This window comes from Eptesicus fuscus, chromosome 10, assembly GCF_027574615.1.
Source record: "Eptesicus fuscus isolate TK198812 chromosome 10, DD_ASM_mEF_20220401, whole genome shotgun sequence".
Taxonomy (NCBI): Eukaryota; Metazoa; Chordata; class Mammalia; order Chiroptera; family Vespertilionidae; genus Eptesicus; species Eptesicus fuscus.
In genome coordinates, this window is record NC_072482.1 from 93,324,787 (window position 1) to 93,343,957 (window position 19,171).

The window sequence follows — 19,171 nt, forward strand, 5'->3', positions numbered from 1 at the left end:
CCCAGAGGCGCTAGAATGGGTGGTGTGTTTCGAGGCTGCAGCTGCTGCCGGGAGCCCCGGGGGAGGAACGGGGGCGGACAGGAGCCGGGCGGAGCGCGCCCGCCGCGGTGGGCCATGTCCTCGGGCGATGCCGGAGGGAGCCCGGCTCCCGTCCCCGGCCCGGCCGGTGCGGGGCTCCGCAGAGAGAGGAGGAGCGGAAGGAGGAGCCGCGAGGGCGCAGCGCGGGCCGCCGCCCACCCGGCCGGCAGGAGGCGGACCCGCTCCGAACGCGGCGCGCGCCGGGCTGAGCCTTGCAAACAAGTGTCTGTGGCGCTCGCCCCGCGGCCTGAGACGCGCTCCTCCGCCCCCGCGGCCCTCCTCGCGCCGGCCCGGCTCCGGTGGGACAGCAGGGAGCGAGGGAGCCGGACCGCGCAGCCCGCCAGCCGCCGCCACGACCCGCAGCCCCGCGCGGGGGCCGCGGGCTCAGCGCCGCTGCCAGGCGCTGGCGCGGGGTCGCCGCACGAGCCGCTCCCGGGTGTCGCCGAGCCCGCTCCGGACCGAATAACGCGCGGGGTGTCCCCACCCCTGGGAGGGGTTGCCGGTGCCGCGAGCGGCCTCCCAGTTTCCATCTCGCTCCTGGGAAGACCCAGCGCCGCGGGGAAGGATTAGACTGAACCTGGCCGAGGCGCACAAGTGGCTCCCGAGCGAGCCGGCTCCGCGGCCGCCGCCTCGTGTTCTCCCCGGGCGCAGCGCTCTGGGTCGGCGGGCCGGAGCCTAGGCGCGGCCGGCGGGCCGGGGGCGGCGGGGCCGGTGGTGCCGCGGAGCGAGGGGGCGGGCGCGCGGCGAGCACGGGGGTGGCCCGCAGCCCCACGCGCCCCGCGGGGGCCCGGCGCCCTAGCACGCGGGCTGGAAGCGACTGAGCAGCGCCGCGGGCTGCGGGCGAGCGGCGTCCCTCCGGGCAGGGGAGCCGGCTATGAGAGCTGGGCTCCCCGCGGGGTCAGCCTGGGCGTCCTCCGCAAAGTTGTCCCCGAGCTCGGATCCCGCTTAGGGGCCGCCGCGCCGCGGCTCGAGGGGCGGCCGGGCGGCCGGCGGCGGTCGTGGCTCGGCGGGGCCCGCGCGGCCGGGGGTCTTCGGGGGGCGTGCGCCCCGCGCCGGCTTCCCTCGTGGATGTCTCCCGGCGGCGGCGGGCCCATGAAAGACTGCGAGTACAGTCAGATCAGCACCCACAGCTCCTCCCCCATGGAGTCGCCGCACAAGAAGAAGAAAACCCCGGCCCGGAGGAAATGGGAGGTCTTCCCGGGAAGAAACAAGTTCTTCTGCAACGGGAGGATCATGATGGCCCGGCAGACGGGCGTCTTCTACCTGACGCTCGTCCTCATCCTGGTCACCAGCGGGCTCTTCTTCGCCTTCGAGTAAGTGGCGGGGAACGCTCCCCACGCGGGCTCCCCTCGCCTCCCCGCCCCTCCCCTCCCCTCCCCTCCCCGCGGTACTTTCGTTTTCTGGAAGCCTTATCTACGGAATATTGTTATATAATGCAAGCCCTCTCTCCCTCTTGTTCCGTTGAAGGTGTTTGCTTCTGGGTCCCAAGATAATGCCGGTGTGGGTCGGCCCCGGGGGGGAGGAGCGGGGCGCGGGGACACTTGTAAGGTGCACCAGCCTGGTTGCTCCCGGGCTGGGTGGCTCCGCGCAGGCGGCGATTCCTGGCGCTGTCTCTGCGGAGTTTGGGGACTAGCAGACCCGCCCAGGTGTAACCCGAGGGAGGGGATGAGGCAGAGTCTCCAGTCCCGGACAAAGAGAAGCGGCTTCCTTTCTTGCGCACAGACTGTAGGGCACCCTGTTAAGCTCGGCCGACTGCACCTTCTGTGTACCTTGGCTGAAGAATGAAGAGTCCTGGTTATTCTAGGTTTCAAGTGCCGGCCACCCAGTATGGCCCGGAAGGGTAATGTCATTTTTCATTCTGCTTAGATGTTCACTCTTGCACAACAATTTCTGATTCACCACGATATTTCGAAAAGGGCCGCTTTTTAAAACATGTCCAACAGAAAGTGTTCCAAACAAACACCTGGCCTTCCCCTCCCGAACTCGGGACCAGGTGGAGGAGACTTTAGACCTGTCCAGGGGAACTCTCTCATTCCAGGACCTGTACTTTGGGACTTGAGCGCTTTTATCTGGAACAACAGTGCATGCAAGTCTTTGCTATCTTTAGGAAAATCAAAGTGGCCAGTAGCAACTGTCCAACTGATGAAAGATCTTCGCATTTATTAATGGTTTTAGGTAAAGCCGTTTACCCACATTCCAGAATCAATTTCAGCTGCTCTTATGTGGTCCAACATTTGCAGTGCAGCTTCTTACGTAATGCCTGGTATCTCATGCTCAATGGAAGTTGTAGCTACTTCCCCCCAGAATTAAAAAGGCAATCTACCCCTGGGAGTTTTTTGTGCTTCCCATATCCTGATGGTTATGGGGCACCATACCCGTTCATCGCCTTCTGTTGCACAGAGTTAATTAAAACTCTGTGTTTCTTTACTTTTATTTCTGATTAGTATTAATAGGCTCTGATTTTGTGCCTGGAGTTTGATATTCAAAATGCTGTCTCAGTCAGTGCTCTCTCAGCAGTGTACCAATGTAACACTTAAGGCGCTCTGACTCTGTGGGGAACACTTTGTATCTGACTGTGGTGAACAGTTTTAGCAGGATTGAGTTAGAACAGGTGAGGAGAGAGAGCTCAGTCTAAGCTCCTCCCCTCCCCCAGGGTCTTTTCACACACAGATCCTCCATTTTGACTACGTAAAATACCCAGGTCTCTCCTAGCAGGTTAACTTTTGTGCACCATTGAGACTAGTTGGTTGAGTCTGTCAGAGGACCTGGGCACAGGGGGGGAAGGTTGTGCCGGGGCTTCAGGAATGTCAGGAGAAATGCCCTGTCCCTTCGGCTGCTGTCCTCATCCGGAGCCACCCTTGTCCTCACAGACCTGGGCACTGAGGAGGGCAGATGTGCCGGGCGAGTTTGCATTCTGAGACTTAAATCCAGGCACCGGCATGATGATGCCATGTGGTTGCACAGACATTCTAATTAATGGTGGCTTTCATTACAGGTGGTCATTTAGATGGAGAGTGTTCACTGTGTTCCTACTGTTAAAAAAGTTTGAAGGGCCCAGCTGCCATGGCTCAGTGGTTGAGCGTGGACCTATGAACCTGGAGGTCATGGTTAGGTTCCAGGTCAGGGCACATGCCCTGGTTGCAGGTTCCATCCCCAGTAGGGGGCATCCAGGAGGCAGCTGACCAGTGATTCTCTCTCATCTTTGATGTTTCTATCTCTCTCTCCCTCCCTCTCCTTTCCTCTCTGAAATCAGTACAAAAATATATTAAAAGAAAGGTTTTGAAGGGATCTATTTTGGCATTTTTGCTCTTTTTAGCAATTTTAAGAGTGGAGAAAATGGGTTAATTTTGTGATTGTGTTGCAGAGCATCAGCCACAAGTGTCTTCCATGTAGAATGATGAGTATTTCATTTGCTCTATTACCCAAATCCCCACTGTATGGTTAGCCCCCTCCCCCAATTATTAGTTACCACCTTTTTATTTTCTTCGTTCAAACATTTAGTTGAACTAAAGCATTATAAACTCATTTTCTCTTCCTTCTTCCCAGAGTTCCCAAAAGTCCTCATTAGCAGGCCGTCACAGATCCTTTTCTGCATCAGCGTTGTGCAAACTGATGGCTGTAGGAATCAACATGTGCCCTGGGGTTTTATTAGCTGCTGTTGGCAGCTTCGTTTTTGTATCAGCTGTGTGTGTGTCTGTGTTTGGTCTCCATGAGTGTTGCTTAATTCGGCAATTTGAAATTTCAAGAAGGTAGACCCATCCTATCATGCTGCCTCAGTTGAGAAAAAACATAGGGCTGTTCAGACTATAGACTATTATGGTTTGGCAAATAATATTTGTATTGCTTTTAAGTTCTTTGCCATTGCTAATTGTGGAGTGAAAATAACTTTGGCTAAATTAATTTGATAGAGACTCAGAGAACCAATTAGCTACATGCATAGGTAATGAAATACAAACAGGCTGAAATGAAAGCGATCCAGACAGAATGCTAGTTTTGTCTGCTTGTGCCTGATTCCTTTCTTTAGTTACTGATTGAGCACATACAATGTGGTTGCCTATTTTGATTAATTTCTTGTCTAGATAACTTTAACATTAGTAGAATTCGTTTCCAAACATTACACCCCATGCTTCCCCATACAGTTACACAAAGGCAAATTCAGATTTTGAAAAGAAGACATGTAACTTCTAAAGTTAGTTTTCGGCCTCCTTATCCGGGGACTCTCTGCCCACCTGTCTCATTCCCAACCTTCAACAGATGGGTGAGGAAGTCCGTGCGCGGGAAGTGAACTTACTGGAGCGCAGCAACAGGTGCGGTCCCTGTCCTCCCCCTGGGAGAAAGGCAGGGGAGAAATCACTGTTCCCACCCTGGAGAGGAAGTGACAGAGGCTTGGCGAGGTTAAAGAACACTGAGGTGGCACAGCACCTGGTGGCAGGGCTGACTGCAAAGCCAGCGGCCTCTCTGGCCCCGCTGCTGCTCCTGCTCCGATACACAGCAGTGGTTACAGGCATGGATTTTGGACGGACAGTTCCCAAGATTCTTACCAGAAGCATGACCCTGGGCAAATTATTTGACTTCAAAGCCCCAGTTTCCCAATCTGTTCAATGGGATTAATAATATCTATCTTTAAATGCTGTGAAGATTAAGTGAAAATGTGTACATAGTACAGTGTCTGACAGAGAAGAGCAAGTGCTCAGTAAACAGTGCCTCTGAGAGGAAACCTTAGAAATAGCCTCCGGAGGTCTCTGCCCTCCCTCTCTGAGAGCCTTGGAAGGACGGGGTATGTGGGTTAATAAGCAGGCATGACCGTGACAGCTTATTAGAGCTGACAGTGCAGAACTGTGGAGTCTGTGCTTAAAATAAAGGCTCTGAGGAGTGGCTTCACCCTTGCTCCTTCAGAGTGGGTCCTGCAGGGGTGGCCGGGGACCGTCCTTATCCAGATCCTGAAGAAGAGCACTGAGCAAGCCTGCAAGCAGCGAGGACTGGATTTCGTTTCCATTTCGGGAGCTGCCATCTCAGAACCGTGGAAACAGTAAAGCACGCTACTAGGAGCAACCTGCTGCAACTCGCCGTCTTTTCCAAGTAGGGCAGGGAGGGCTCTTTGTCTTTTGGCATCTTTATTCACCATATGGATGTGGATGCAAAGTGGCAGCATCTCACAGCTGTATTTAAGAGCGAAGGGAGGACGCTGGTTGCAGTGTTACGGAGACAGCTTGCTGCTCCTGGAGGGGCTGGCTCATCAGAGACTCCCTGCACTGTCCTCATCTCACACCCCCATACTTGCAATGGGAAAAGATCAGCGAGCATTACCAGTTTCTTCACACACACACACACACACTCACACACACACACACACTCACACACACACACACACACACACACACACACAGTCTGCTGTTGTTTCAAGTTGAAAATAAAGTCTTTGGTCCTGAAATATTGGCATTTCATAGTCTCTTGATCACAAGGGCAGAAAGAAGGAGATGAACTGGGAGGCAGAGCAGATTCCTGTTTTCAGGAGCATCCTGGGAGGTGAGGGGAGGCCTGCTCAGATTGTGCACTTGAATGCCTCCCAATTCGGTGCTGTCACCATGGACAGTTTGGAGATGTTACTAGAACTGAAACGCTTGAGAATGTGGGAACATTCTTAAATTTTTCATCACTAGAAGTCTATTGATGATTTAAAAAAAAAAAGCCAATTGTATTTCTCCCCCACCCGTCGTCGTCGTCGTCGTCGTCGTCCTCCTCGTCGTCCTCCTCCTCCTTCCTCTTTCTCCTCTTCCTCTTTCACTTTTGGCTAATCACCTCTGAAATACAGTAAGTTCCCATTTAACGTCCTTGTTGATAGATTCTGTGACTTTAAGCAAAATGGATAATGAAACCAATTTAACCATTGGCTAATTGATATAAACAAGAATTAAGTTCCTATGGCATATGGCATCTCATCAACATTATCATGAACAATGTTGAATGAAATTGGCATATTTCAAGGACCTGCTGTAATTGATGAGTAATTGGTAGTCACCTTGAAGATGCAACAAAGGACTGTCCCCATAAACAAAAGCACCATTTCCAATAATTTCTCCTTTGCAGATGAGAAATCCTTTATTACCTAGCAGAAGGTATTGCTCTTATAACATGTTAAGCATCCCATCTTTTCAACCATCCTCTTCAGAACTGCATCAAATTGTCTACCACCTCAGAAAACATCCAAAAAGTGTCCAACCTTCTTTTGGCCCAATGCTGGCCATGCTGTGCATCGGAGAACACCATGGGGTTGATAGTAGATGATAGTAATGGCCATTAGGACCTCACCACTGAACATTAATACGTGGTGTCAAGGACATTTTGTAACCCACTATGGCCCCACGAAAATCTAAGGTTGCTTCAAAACCTTATTAATGATTTCTTGGCATGAGTGCATGAACCCCTTGCCTCTGTGTGCATGAGCAACACATGTAATTTTCCTGAGGGTAGGGACTCCGTTTGCTGCTGCATCCGGGTAAATGGCAGGCTCTCAGTAATATACATATTTGTTGCTGGATGAAATAATGGTAATACTGAAACACTGAAAAATAACTTCTGTCTTTAGTTTCTCATTTTGTAAAGTCGTGAACATTAATAAAGTTGGTAATTAATAATGTCTTATAGAACATATTTGCCTTAGAACTATATTTGATATAGTTCTTCTGAAATCAGAATCAAGTATCACCCCTTTACAAATGCATTAATTGAAGCAGAGAAAAGAAAAGCTTTTGTTTTGTTTTGTTATTTAGAAAACTAATGATAGAGCTGGGGTGTTCTCTTGGGTCACCAAGACTTCTTTCTAGTTTTTTCTTATTTAACTAATGTCTTAAGCAATGAAGTGATCTGTGATATATGTGAATGTTACCTAACAACCGTCAGCACCTAGAATAATTTCGCATTTTATAGATTTTTGACTATAGTTACTTGAGTTCACCTGAGAAAGCTTAGAAGGATACTGTCGATTACTTATGTTTTATTGTGTTCAGTTGCAGCTAGTGGGAAGTGATATCAAATTATTCAGAAAATGATTATAATAGTGATGGTCAATTATTTAATGGGCCATAACTGTGTATGTAATCTGGAGATTTTTATTTTGTAGTATAGTGTTACACATAATTTATTCATGGCAAAGTTATTATGTCTTGGCAAGAAAATTTAAATTAAGCGTTTTAAGGAAGTACATTTATTCTTTTGTAGGTGAGGTTGTTAGGAAAGGGAAAATAGTGGTCAGTAGATACTTATAATTAGTTACACTTAGGAATTTGGCTCAGATAAGAGTAGGGGACCATCTAAATGCTTTTGTTTAATTCTTCCGTAAATATGGCCTCTTTTATTTCTGATGAGCAGTTCACTATTATTTTTAGCATTTCCCCCTGTCAGTTTTTGTCCCAGCTGATTTTCTCTTTATCTTTTGTTTTCGACAGCAGAACAATGACATGCTGAGGTGTGGTTATCTTGATATTTATCCTGCTTGGAGTTTGCTGAGGCTTCTTGAATCTGTGGATTAATATCTTGCATCAGCTTTAGAAAATTTTCATCCATTATTTCTTTTATCCCCTTTCCTCTCCTGAAACTCCATTTATTTGTATGTGATATTATTTCATATAGCCCCATACATCTTGGATACTTGATGCCATTTTTTTAACTCTTCTTTTTCTCTTTGTGTTTCAGTTTGAATAATTCCTATTATTGTGTCTTTAAGTTTACTTGATCCTTTTCTCTGCTGTGTCTATGTTGAGCCATTTTTGATATCTTATTTCTTATTTTGAACATTTATCTATTTTATAAATAGTTTTTTATATAGTTATAAAAATAATTTTCATTCTTCTGCTGAAATTCCCCATCTGTTCCTGTCCATATTTTCTACTGAATAATTTAACATTTTTTGTAGTGACTTTAAAATCCTTGTCTAATGATTCCAATATCTATATTATCTCTGGGTCTGCTTCTTTTGACTATTCCTTCTCTTGACTGTGGGTTATATTTCCTCTCTTTTTGTGTGCCTTATAATTTTTGATAGCGTAACAGATATTGTGCATAAAAGAATTGTAGAGGCTGTATTTATTTATTTATTTTTGTTAATCCTCACCTGAGAATATTTTTCCATTGATCTTTTAGAGAGAGTGTAAGAGAGGGGGAAAGACAGAGAGAAACATTGATGTGAGAGAAACACATGAATTGGTTGCTTCCTGCCCCTGACCAGGGCCTGGTGAGAAGCCTGTAACCAAGGTACATGCCCTTGACCAGGATCGAACCTGGGATCCTTTGGTCTGCAGGCCGATGCTCTATCCACTGAGCCAAACAGGCTAGAGCTGAGGCTGTAGTAATTTAAAAGGGCATGCTCTTTTATCAGGTCACTGGTGATTGGGCTGAGTCAATCTCATTTATAATTGAAATGGGTGTGGGTTTTGCCAAAGCTTTGGTTAGATTCATTTAATTACTGACTTTAGGTGTTTTGAGGGAAGTATCAGGACTTTTCCTTTAGCAGGGAGTGGGATCTGAGCCCTAGCTAACCTCTGAAGATTTTTTTTATCTTACACAGCCTAATGCCAGCTCACCGGACTGGAAGATTTCTGTTTGTTAGCCGGAGTGCCCGCTTTTTGGGTTACTGGGTAGCTTTCTTTGTTTTCAGCCCAGCCCCAACTTTCTGTACCCAGGACATCTCTTACTGCCCAGCTGTCTGGCCTCAGCTTTTGGAGACTGCAGCAGTGCCCTGGGTGAAGGCCTGAAGCACCTGAGAGAGAGGTGTCCAGTTTTATGTTCGGACTCCTGCCTTACCCTTGGGGAAGTTCCCATAGGCATCAGGGAAGATGTCTCTCAACGCCCCTGCCCTACCCCCAGCCTTGGGTGTGCTCTTGCTGTGTTTGGTGAGGATCCGTTGGGGAGAGTTGGCTGGTGGTGCAGACTTACTCTGTGGCTGAGGTTCCTTGGGATTCTAATCCACGTGGCAGTCCGCACATGGCCATTAAACTGGTTTAAAAACTTCCTGGTTTCTCCTTACTACGGTCTGTGGTGGATTTCTGTACTTCCTGCCACTTGACTCGGAATGAAAGCAGATTTGGCCTTTTTTCCTTTTGGGAAGGGCTTGACACATTTAGACTTCTTGGCAGCCTCAGTTCCCTGATATGTTTTATTTTTTAATTTTATTTTTTAATTACTTTATTGATTAAGGTATCACATATTTGTCATCAACCCCACCCCCCCGATCTGTTTTAAAAACATTGCTTTTGTAGCTGATACCACTTGCTCTCGTTGTTAGAGTGCAGCGATTACACTTACCATGTTCAATTTGTGATTTTGAAAAAACTTAATATTGTGTTTCTCAGATTGTTGGTGTGTATATATGTAATTAGTTTTTATTGCTATAATGTTTGATTTGTATGAATATGCTCAGTTTATTCTTCATACTCTTGCTAATCTTTCTTTGACTTCTCACTGATTCTTGGCATTTACTGTCATTTAAAGGGTAAAATATGCAAGGCTGCCTTTTCATGGATTTTAGTTTCTTCTTAAGCGTGTCCTAGCAATGACTGTGACATCCAGACTCAATGCATAGGCCTGGGTTACTGAAATAGAGTTTACCAAGGATTCAATTCCATTATGCTTTTATATGATAATAAAATATTTATCCCAATGGTAAATTATGACTATCAACTAATCATTGAAGTTGTATACCTTTAAGAGCAAGATTTAAAGAAATATATATCTTTATGATGAGTGAAGTACTTGATCACGAATTTCATCTTCATAGTTTAATTTGATGCTAGTTTTTCATTGATTTTGAAAGGCGGCTTTCACTTTTCCTCCCTCACTTACAGGACTTGGGGTTTGGATCTCTTCTCTGATCGCCTGTCTAGTTTGGACATAGCCCCTCAGAGGACTTGTAATTAAGGTTCCATTACCAGCCTCTTCTCAGGTAGCTGGCTGTAGTTGGCAGTGCTGATAGAAGGGACTTCCAGTCGACTCAGCCAGCCCTCAGCCCGTACAGACTCTCTGTCTCCATGATGCTGTACCTGACAGATAATCTCTCCCTCTGCCAAGATCAGGCCCAGGATGAAGAGAACGGTGACAGGTGTGTGAGTGTGTGTGTGTGTGTGTCCCTTTCTCTCAACTCCATTCTTCCAAACCGTAGAAGTTGCACTTTCCTTAATTTAGGCCGATTTTTGCCTCTACCCCCTTGGACCTTCACAGCTAAGAGCTAACATACCCTCAGAATACACTTCCCTGTCCCTTTCTAGATAGAGATTTTTGAAGTAGGCTTTCTTTCAATACTAAAGAGACCTTTTTATTTTAGGACATTTTAAGCACATTTTGATAGAACACATCATTTTAAAAAAACAGGGATACAATAGTTGACATACGTCTTTAAGCTGGCTTTTAAAAATTGCTGACCTCAAAATCCATGGGAACTGGTCTTGCCCTTTCAAGCCATCAGAATGTGACAGTGGAAGGTGGCTGATAAGGGAGGGTGTGGCCAGTGGCCCCCAGCTGGGTGCCTGTGCTTTGAGATAACCTTGTCAGTGGAGGAATGGTGGTCTCACTCACTCGAAAGCCTTTAAGCTCCAGAAGTCTGTGACCCTTTGGTGCTTTTCAGAAACTTCTCACAAATACAGAGAAACAGCTTATTTTATCCCAGAATGCTGGAGTCTATTAGAGGCATTTGTTCTACTTGCTGAGATGAGAAATTACTGGCTCTCCTTGTACAGGTAGTAGAAATAAAGTAGGTCTGCAAAATGTGTGTTCCCAGCTACTACCCTGACAAAGTCTGTTGTCTTTATTTTCATTTCCTCTCTTACTTTCAAAGACATGGGACTGGTGCATGGCCGCCCCTCCCTCCCTCCCTCCCTCCCTCCCTCCCTCCCTCCCTCCCTCCCTCCCTCCCTCCCTCTCCCCTTCTCTTCCCTCCCTCCCTCCCTCCCTCCCTCCCTCCCTCCCTCCCTCCCTCTCTCCCTTCCCCCCTTCTCCTCCTCCCTCCCCCCCCTCTCTGTTTTACTTTCTCACCGCTCTCCTTCCCTCTCTCCATGCACCTTTGGAGCCCTGTGCTGTCCTAGGAGTACAGCTACATGACCCACTGACCATGTAGAGACTCCAGGCCACATGGAGATAGAAGTGCCCATGGACCCCGGCTGTCTGCGCCTCTGGTTGTGTGAGGTTCGCGGCCCAGAGGCAGACACGTGAGTGAGGGAACCCTCACGTGGTTCCGTGGTTCACATAGAGTCCCAGTCGAAGCTGAACGGAGCAGATGAGCGCCATCTCTGCCGAGCTCTGCCCATGTTGCAGATTCGTGAGCAAAACGTTGTTGTTTTCAGCTGTTGCATTTGGCGCGGAGCGTTGCTAGACAGCCGTAGTAACTGGAGGACTTATGACCAGAAACCCTCCAATGAAGTATTGAGGCTGGTTTGGAGGTGCAGCAGTTAGTGTGTGACTAACAATGCTAACTGTGTAGTGCTAAAGCTGGAGAATTTCTCAAAATGATGGTGAAGTCAAGGCTGGCTCTCATGGCTCGCGCTTCCATCCCAGTGTGCCCGGGGGAGCAGAGAAAGGGGCTGCAGCTGGATAAAGCAGCCACCAGTGTGCCAGCCCCCAGAGCTCTTCTGAGGGGTGTCCTTTGCCACGCGTGTCCCAGGGGGAAAGAAGTGTGAGTCCTAGTGATCTAGGCCCCCACCCTCCCATGCCTGGACCACAGTCTCAGCTTCCCTCCTTGAGTTCCCATCTGTGCTGTTACACTGACAGGGATAACCCGTTGTGGGGGAAGGAAGCCACACGAACGGTTAAAAGCAGTGTCCACGGCCTTTCTGTTCTCACGATGGGTTAAGAGTGATACGCGAGGATCTCTTTCTCTAAGATCTCTGTGCAGCGCAGGCCCGTGGATTAGGAGAGGGCTGAGTGCGGAAACAGCCCTGGGAGGGACGCCGCGTCGACACTGACGGTTGTGTGTGAGGATGCTCACTCTTCTCCGGGTTACGATGAAGCTGGCTCACCTGCCGCCACGCTTTCCCCCACCAGGGCCTTTCCCACAACAGCCTGCAGCGGGCAGCTGGACAGCTACTGGCGCCCAGTGATCGGAGCTTCCGAGCGGCCTCAGGTTTATAAATCAACACAATTTATCGTCTTGAATACTACTATTTTGGGGTCTTTTAATGTCATGAATTTCCCATACCCACATTCTTGATGGCAGATAAGGGCATTTTTGAACATATAAGCCAAAGTCAAGTGAAATTCTGCAACTATATATAGTTTATTTGTCTTCCTAACCAGGGAGAAGAATTTTTTACTCAGATTATCTCACATTTGCTAACTTGATATAAATTTTCCTGCTTTTTTCAGATAGCAACCCATGCAAATTAAATTCCAGCATGGTCCTCACACACACACATAAACGGTGATCACTACTCTGTTTAGGAGAAAGACTGAGTTTGTGTTCCTATTTCATTGGCTATAAGCATATTTTGCACAGATAACTCAAAAGGAATGCTCTTGTCTTTTTAAAGGAAAATAGATACTGATAGCTAGAGAAACGCACTCATCATCATGAAGTTATTGTTTATTCAGGACCAGCGTTGTTCCCGTTACCCGGGGTGATCCTGGTGGGTGTTTTCAAGAATGATCTCAGGCTTTCCTGAAGGCTAGCCCCGATCACGCAGAAAAGGGGAGATAAAAGGTGCAAATAAGTGAGGAGCTGTTTTTCATTCTCTTTCTCTTTCTTCTGTGATAGCCCAGCTAACACACAGACTCCGGGTTAGTGCCCTAACACACCAAAGGTGATTATCTCACAGCGCCGCCGGGTACAGTCGGGCACGGGTCTCCCTGGACGGGCATCGGCGTGTCAGCAGGGCTGCGCTGCTTTCTGGGGAGTCTTTTCCAGCTTCTAGAGCTGACGTGTGCCCCCCTCTCTCCGTTGCGGGGTGGTCCAGCGCTCCGAGCCCGTCTTCTGCAGCCACGTCGCCCTCTGACTGCAGCCAGGAAGAGCTCTCTACTTCGAAGAACCCCGGTGGCTAGGTTGGGCCCATCCACAGGACCCAGGGTAACCCCCCATCTCAAGGTCTGTACTTCATCACAGAGTCCCTTTGGCAGTGGAAGGCTGCTTAGTCCCAAATTCCAGGGATTAAGACGTGGACGTCTTTGGGTGGCCATTGTTCTATCTGCTGTGGTTGTTCTTCCATCCTTGTAGTTGTTCATATTAAACTGGCTTTGAAATGCTGGAGACTTTCATACATCCCCCGAGAAGGGCTTGTTAATCAGATACCATAAAACGGGTGCATGAAATGGACCCGTTAGTTCTCTGCGAATTCCGAGGCATTCCAATGAGAGGAGGCAGAGGATCTAAAGGATAGACTGGCCTGGTCAAAGGCACGGGTAGGGTCCCCAGGACGCTGACCCTGACAGAGGTTTGCCTGCAGGGCTTTCGCCAGGAGCTGCTCTCGGATTGACACCTGTGTGAGTGCAGGGCGCAGCACTGGGCAGGTGCATCGCCGTCAGGGCTCCCGCTGACCTGCCAGCAGGCCCTTGCCCTCCTGCACAACCGGCCATTGCTGTGCGCTGGCCCGGGAGGGGCAGGCCCTTGGACTAGGTAGCTCTCCGTTGCAGGCAGTTCCTGAGAGAGTCTTGGCCCGCACCAGCAGAGGCCAGCATTCCAGCGGCCGGCCGGGGGAGGAATGCTTCCGCCCTGAAATAATGGACGGTGGGGTGGTGAGGGCAGGAGGGTTAGCTCTCTGGCTCACAACAGTGCCCACTCCAGGTAATGACACGTGGATGTTGCATAGGTCCGCTGGCCAGTGGGATGACCCAGGCGTGGGCGGGGGAGAGGGAACCAGCCTGGCAGGCAACATGGGATGAGGGCGGCTCTGGTAACAATTTGGTAGAGTTTGGAGACAAGGAGGTGTGTCGTGGAGGGCGGGGCCAGCAAGAAGCTTTGTGCCCAAGGGGACCGGGCTGGTGGGGCCCAAAAGTGCCCGGCCAGACTCCAGTTCTGGAGGATTGCAGAAGAGGGCCTCCGGTGTAGGCAGCGTGACAGGATCAGGGTGGGGATGTGGCTCTAGGACTGGACACAGTTCAGGGTAGGGCAGTGGCCGGCCGGCAGAGGACAGGCCCTACAGCCTGGGCCGTGGCTGCTCCGTCCCCACGGGTCTGCATCTGAGGGCCTGTGAGCCAGCCTGCATTTGGGGGAGAAAGGGAAGATGAGGCCGGAGTCCAGGCTGGACCTGACATGTAGCTAAATTCCCTTCACAGTGTGTGTAACCCTGTCTTCTCAAAGGAGATGTTAAAGGGTTCCATTGTTTCTTCCTCTCTCTCTCTCCACCTAAGATAGAATCACGGGAGTATTACTGATGCTCTAGAAAAAACCTTAAAGAAGTGCTGTGTCTTTTGAGTTAGCAAGACGGTGGACATGTTTGTAGGACTGCAGTGGAGTGTGTGAAATCATGCTGTTTCTTCTTTATTTTAGAACAGACTTTGCTGTTCTCATGTATTTTCTGTCTGTGTCAGAGAAAGGCATTCTGTAGCCAGGCTGATTGTCCCAGCAGCGAGGCTGCTCCCGACGTGTACGCCGACCACGCCGGGGAGAGGAGGGCTCGGGCTGCTGTGCGATGGACAGAAAGTGCCGCGCTGGCGCGTAGTGTGCTTGTTCCCACGGTGTCCACGGTCAATTAGGTTAGGTCAGCCGCCGAAGAAAAATGGTTCTGCTTGAAGTGTCTGGTCTCAGACATTGATCACAATTACTAAGACACTGATGAAGCTCTGGGACGTTCTGGAGGGAGCCCGCGATAGCTCTTTTCAGATGGCCCATCAGCCCCGCTTTCCTGATTACAGCACTTAGACAAATAGGCGAGTTCCTCCTTTTTTAAAAAATATATTTTATTGTTTTTTTACAGAGAGGAAGGGAGAGGAATAGAGAGTTGGAAACATCGATGAAAGAGAAACATCGATCAGCTGCCTCCTGTACACCTCCTATTGGGGATGTGCCCGCAACCAAAGCACATGCCCTTGACCGGAATCGAACCCTGGACCCTTCAGTGCGCAGGCTGACGCTCTATCCACTGAGCCAAACCGGTTAGGGTGGTGAATTCATCCTTTTGGGCAAGGGACGCATTTCCATTCTTTCAAACTTAGGTTTTCCCTATCTTTCTTCATGAATTTTTCACTCTTCTTTTACTCTTTCCAATATCTCTTGCTCTTCTTACTCCAGAAATATTTGTTGAGCAGTTATTGCATGCCAAGCACAGGGCGCCCTGTCCTGGAGAGTACGTATGTGCTGTGAGAATTAAGGTGCTAAGGTCTGTTGTCAGGGCCGAGGTTGGTGTTTCTGAGTCTCCGGGAGCACTGTGCCGTGAGATACAAAGTAAGGGTGTTTCCACCATCGGTTCTGTGTAGTTGTAGGTCTGCCCTTTCTTCAGGTGGGCTTTGATCTCTTCTTTAATTCATGCCTTTTCCTTCTTAAGGTTCTTGATTCAAAGGTAAAAAGCACTTGTTGGCCGATTGTCACTCATATGAAGAAAACAGAACCCCCAGAAGCTAGCTTAGTAGACTCGTGGAGAAGAAAGATCTGGAACCAGAATCTCTCGTGTCCACGCACTTTCCCCTCCTGGAGCCTCTCTGGGGCTGGAGCGAGCCCAGATAGTAGCTCTCCCCGTGCACATTCCCTCGCATGTCACAACCTTTGTGAGGCCACACCTGCTCGTCCCTGTTCTCTGTGAACCCCTTTCCAGGGACCAGGCTGTCTGGGCGGCCGTCATCCTGGTGCCACTCAGGCCTGCTGTTGACACAGGCCCAGGGTGGGAGGGATGGATGACGACATTGGGTGCAGGGAGAGTTTTGCTCGGAATCAATTGTGTTGTCTCCCCCAGTGCTGGACTAAAGCCTTTCAGAAGCCATAAGCACGCCCTGGCCAGTGGGGCGCAGTTGGTTAGCGCATCCTCCTGTACACCCAAAGGTTGCAGGTTTGATTCCCGGTCAGGGCACAGATCTAGGTTGTGGGTTCGATCCCCAGTTGGGGTGCATGCAGGGGGCAACCAGTCGATGTTCTCTCTAGCATTGATGTTTCTCTCTCCTTTCCCCTCTCTCTAAAATCAATAAGCATATCCTCTGGTGAGGATTTCTTAAAAAAGCCATAAACACCAAGAAATTCATGTGGCCAGCCCCCTTCCCCACCACCAAATGTAATTTGTATACTAAACTAAATTGTATAAAACAAAACATGTTTTTCCAGTTGCCAAATTCTGAATAAGCTGATTGCAGCTGAATTTTTCTCTATATTTCACACCCCTGCCCTGCTGATGTCCTAAACCATGTGTGGTTGGCTCTGCAAGTAATTCGTGGAGGTCTTGCTCTAGATAGTTGTTGGGATAGAGGCAGAGTGCCAGCCCAGCCCTCAAGCCCGTGTCTGTGTCCTCCCGCTGAGAGAATGCTGTCATGGTCTTTAGTCCCGCCCTCCCCCTGTGTGAGAATGCTGTCATGGTCTTTAGTCCCGCCCTCCCCTTGTGAGAATGCTGTCATGGTGTTTAGTCCCGCCCTCCCCCTGTGTGAGAATGCTGTCATGGTGTTTAGTCCCGCCCTCCCCCTGTGTGAGAATGCTGTCATGGTCTTTAGTCCCACCTTCCGCCTGTGAGAGAATGCTGTCATGGTGTTTAGTCCCGCCCTCCCCCGTGTGTGAGAATGCTGTCATGTTCTTTAGTCCCGCCCTCCCCCTGTGAGAGAATGCTGTCATGGTCTTTAGTCCCGCCCTCCCCCTGTGAGGGAATGCTGTCATGGTCTTTAGTCCCGCCCTCCCCCTGTGAGAATGCTGTCATGGTCTTTAGTCCCGCCCTCCCCCTGTGAGAGAATGCTGTCATGGTGTTTGGTCCTGCCCTCCCCCTGTGAGAATGCTGTCATGGTCTTTAGTCCCGCCCTCCCCTTGTGAGAATGCTGTCATGGTGTTTAGTCCCGCCCTCCCCCTGTGAGAGAATGCTGTCATGGTGTTTGGTCCTGCCCTCCCCCTGTGAGAATGCTGTCATGGTGTTTAGTCCCACCCTCCCCCTGTGAGAATGCTGTCATGGTGTTTAGTCCCGCCCTCCCCCTGTGAGAATGCTGTCATGGTCTTTAGTCCCGCCCTCCCCCTGTGAGAGAATGCTGTCATGGTCTTCAGTCCCGCCCTCCCCCTGTGAGAATGCTGTCATGGTGTTTAGTCCCGCCCTCCCCCGTGTGTGAGAATGCTGTCATGTTGTTTAGTCCCGCCCTCCCCCTGTGAGAGAATGCTGTCATGGTCTTTAGTCCTAGGGTCACCACTGTGCTCTGTACCCTGGAAGGTGGCAATGGGCAATGGGGATGATGCCTGGTAGCTGACCAGCGTCTTTTTCAGACTTTTAGAGAGTGAGCCACACCAGGAGTCATCATGGAAATCCAGGGCACGTGCGCGCGCGCACACACACACACACACACACACACACACACACACACAATAGAGATGAAAAGTTCCTGAAGCAGCACCTGTGTGCTGAGCTCTATTTTATTCAGTTCTAATGTTTTATTCTAGACTAGTTCACTTAAAAATTGTTTCTGGCCCAGTAAATTGCTTTCATGACCCCCAGCCTGCAAGCTGACAAACACTGTGCCACAGCCTAGCACCCTGGACCCTGCCGCCAGGTCCCATGGGCACCAGGTCCCACACCTCCTGTCTGCACTCCTGCTGGGTCCTCCACCCACACTCCTCCCCCTTCCAACCTGCACCTCTGAGATACACACACAACCCGGCTTTCCTGGTCTTACTGAGGCACGCATGTTTCCTGAAGCCTTCCTGAAGGCGACTCAGCACCCTCCTTCGGCATCTCTGGTGCTTGCCCCTGTGCCCACCTCCATCATCTGCCAGCTGGGAGCTCCCTGAGCCCACGGCCTGTCGGACTGCTGTTTGTGTCCTGCGCATGTGGTACTAGTGTGTGGTACACAGTAGGCACTAAATCAGTGCTTCTGGAATTGCATTAGGACAGGTGATGCCCTGGAGTGGCGGGGCCAACCAAAACCCGCCTTCCAGGCAGGCACATCCATATCTGGGTTCCCATGCACGCAGGGTTTACATACGCCTGCTTTACTATGTATGGGCGGAGGCATGGAAGTGACCGTCAACATAACCCAGTGTTTAGACACAGAGGTACAGAGGTCCAAGACAGATAGAAACATGAGTGTTGCAAATAATGGACATCTAAACACCTTATATAGAAGCAAAAACGTACGTAAAAATTGGTGCTTTTCAAATGCTTTGCTCATGATTAGCGTTGATTCGAGTCAGTGTCTCTGTAAACTGTATTCTGGAATCTCACCAGCTGTCCGTGGGGACCCTCTGATCGTGTCGTGGTAGAGCTGGGAAAGGCGCCCCGTTTTGCAGAGGAGACTGAAGGCCCAGGAGGCCCGGTGGCTTTCGCAAGGCCGCTCAGCTGCCTGCCAGCGGAGGTGGGGGGAACGCACATCTTCTGATGGTCCTCGGGGACTTTTCCACTGAGTCAGCCCTTCTCAGCGTCAGGAAGGTGACTCAGATGGCCAGGGGGGTGTGATGTCCTCCATCCTCATGCCCGTCAACAAATGTCTTCACCGTGAAACTCTTGATAATTGCTTGTTTTAAGCTTGTGTTCCTTCCTTGGGAAAAGTGATGAGCGGGCCGTCATTTCATCCTCGTTGAACGATATTGACACTCAGGCGGCTGTTGCGTAGTTACTGCTGCTCTCTGGCCTGGTCTCCTTGCATTCCACCCTAAAAATTACGCTGATCTCCCCCGAGGGCACAGGCGTGGCTTCTCTCAGCACCGGCTTTCATGAAAGGTCTTCGCACGTACGGGGGCAGGCCAACAGATTTCCCAATAAGCGCTCTTGGATGGGAAATCGGTTTTCACAAAATTTCTCTCTTTTGTCCCTTTCAGCAAATACCATTTGGATATGTCGCCAGCCATAATGAAAGTGAATAAGCTTGTGGGTGATGAACGAAAGCATTCATTTTGTGAAATTTGTGATCCTGTCGTTAGCTTGGAATGGAATAGTCTCTGATGTTTATTTTGTTTATTTTTTTCTTCCACTTTTGATCCTCACACAACCCGAGCACCCAGGAGAGGGGA

At 49.7% G+C, this 19,171-nt stretch overlaps 1 protein-coding gene across 3 annotated transcripts in view; it reads left to right on the top strand.

Annotated features, from left to right (window-relative positions):
* Nucleotides 1-243: 243 nt before the first annotated feature.
* Nucleotides 244-19,171, top strand: part of ZDHHC14 (zinc finger DHHC-type palmitoyltransferase 14) — a 182,502-nt gene continuing 163,574 nt past the window's right edge. For all 3 annotated transcript variants that reach the window (XM_008154669.3, XM_008154670.2, XM_028129870.2), the window contains exon 1: nt 244-1,391. In XM_008154669.3, the coding sequence (XP_008152891.2) occupies nt 1,147-1,391 (245 nt within the window). In that variant the 5' untranslated portion in view covers nt 244-1,146. The remainder of the gene's footprint in view (nt 1,392-19,171) is intronic.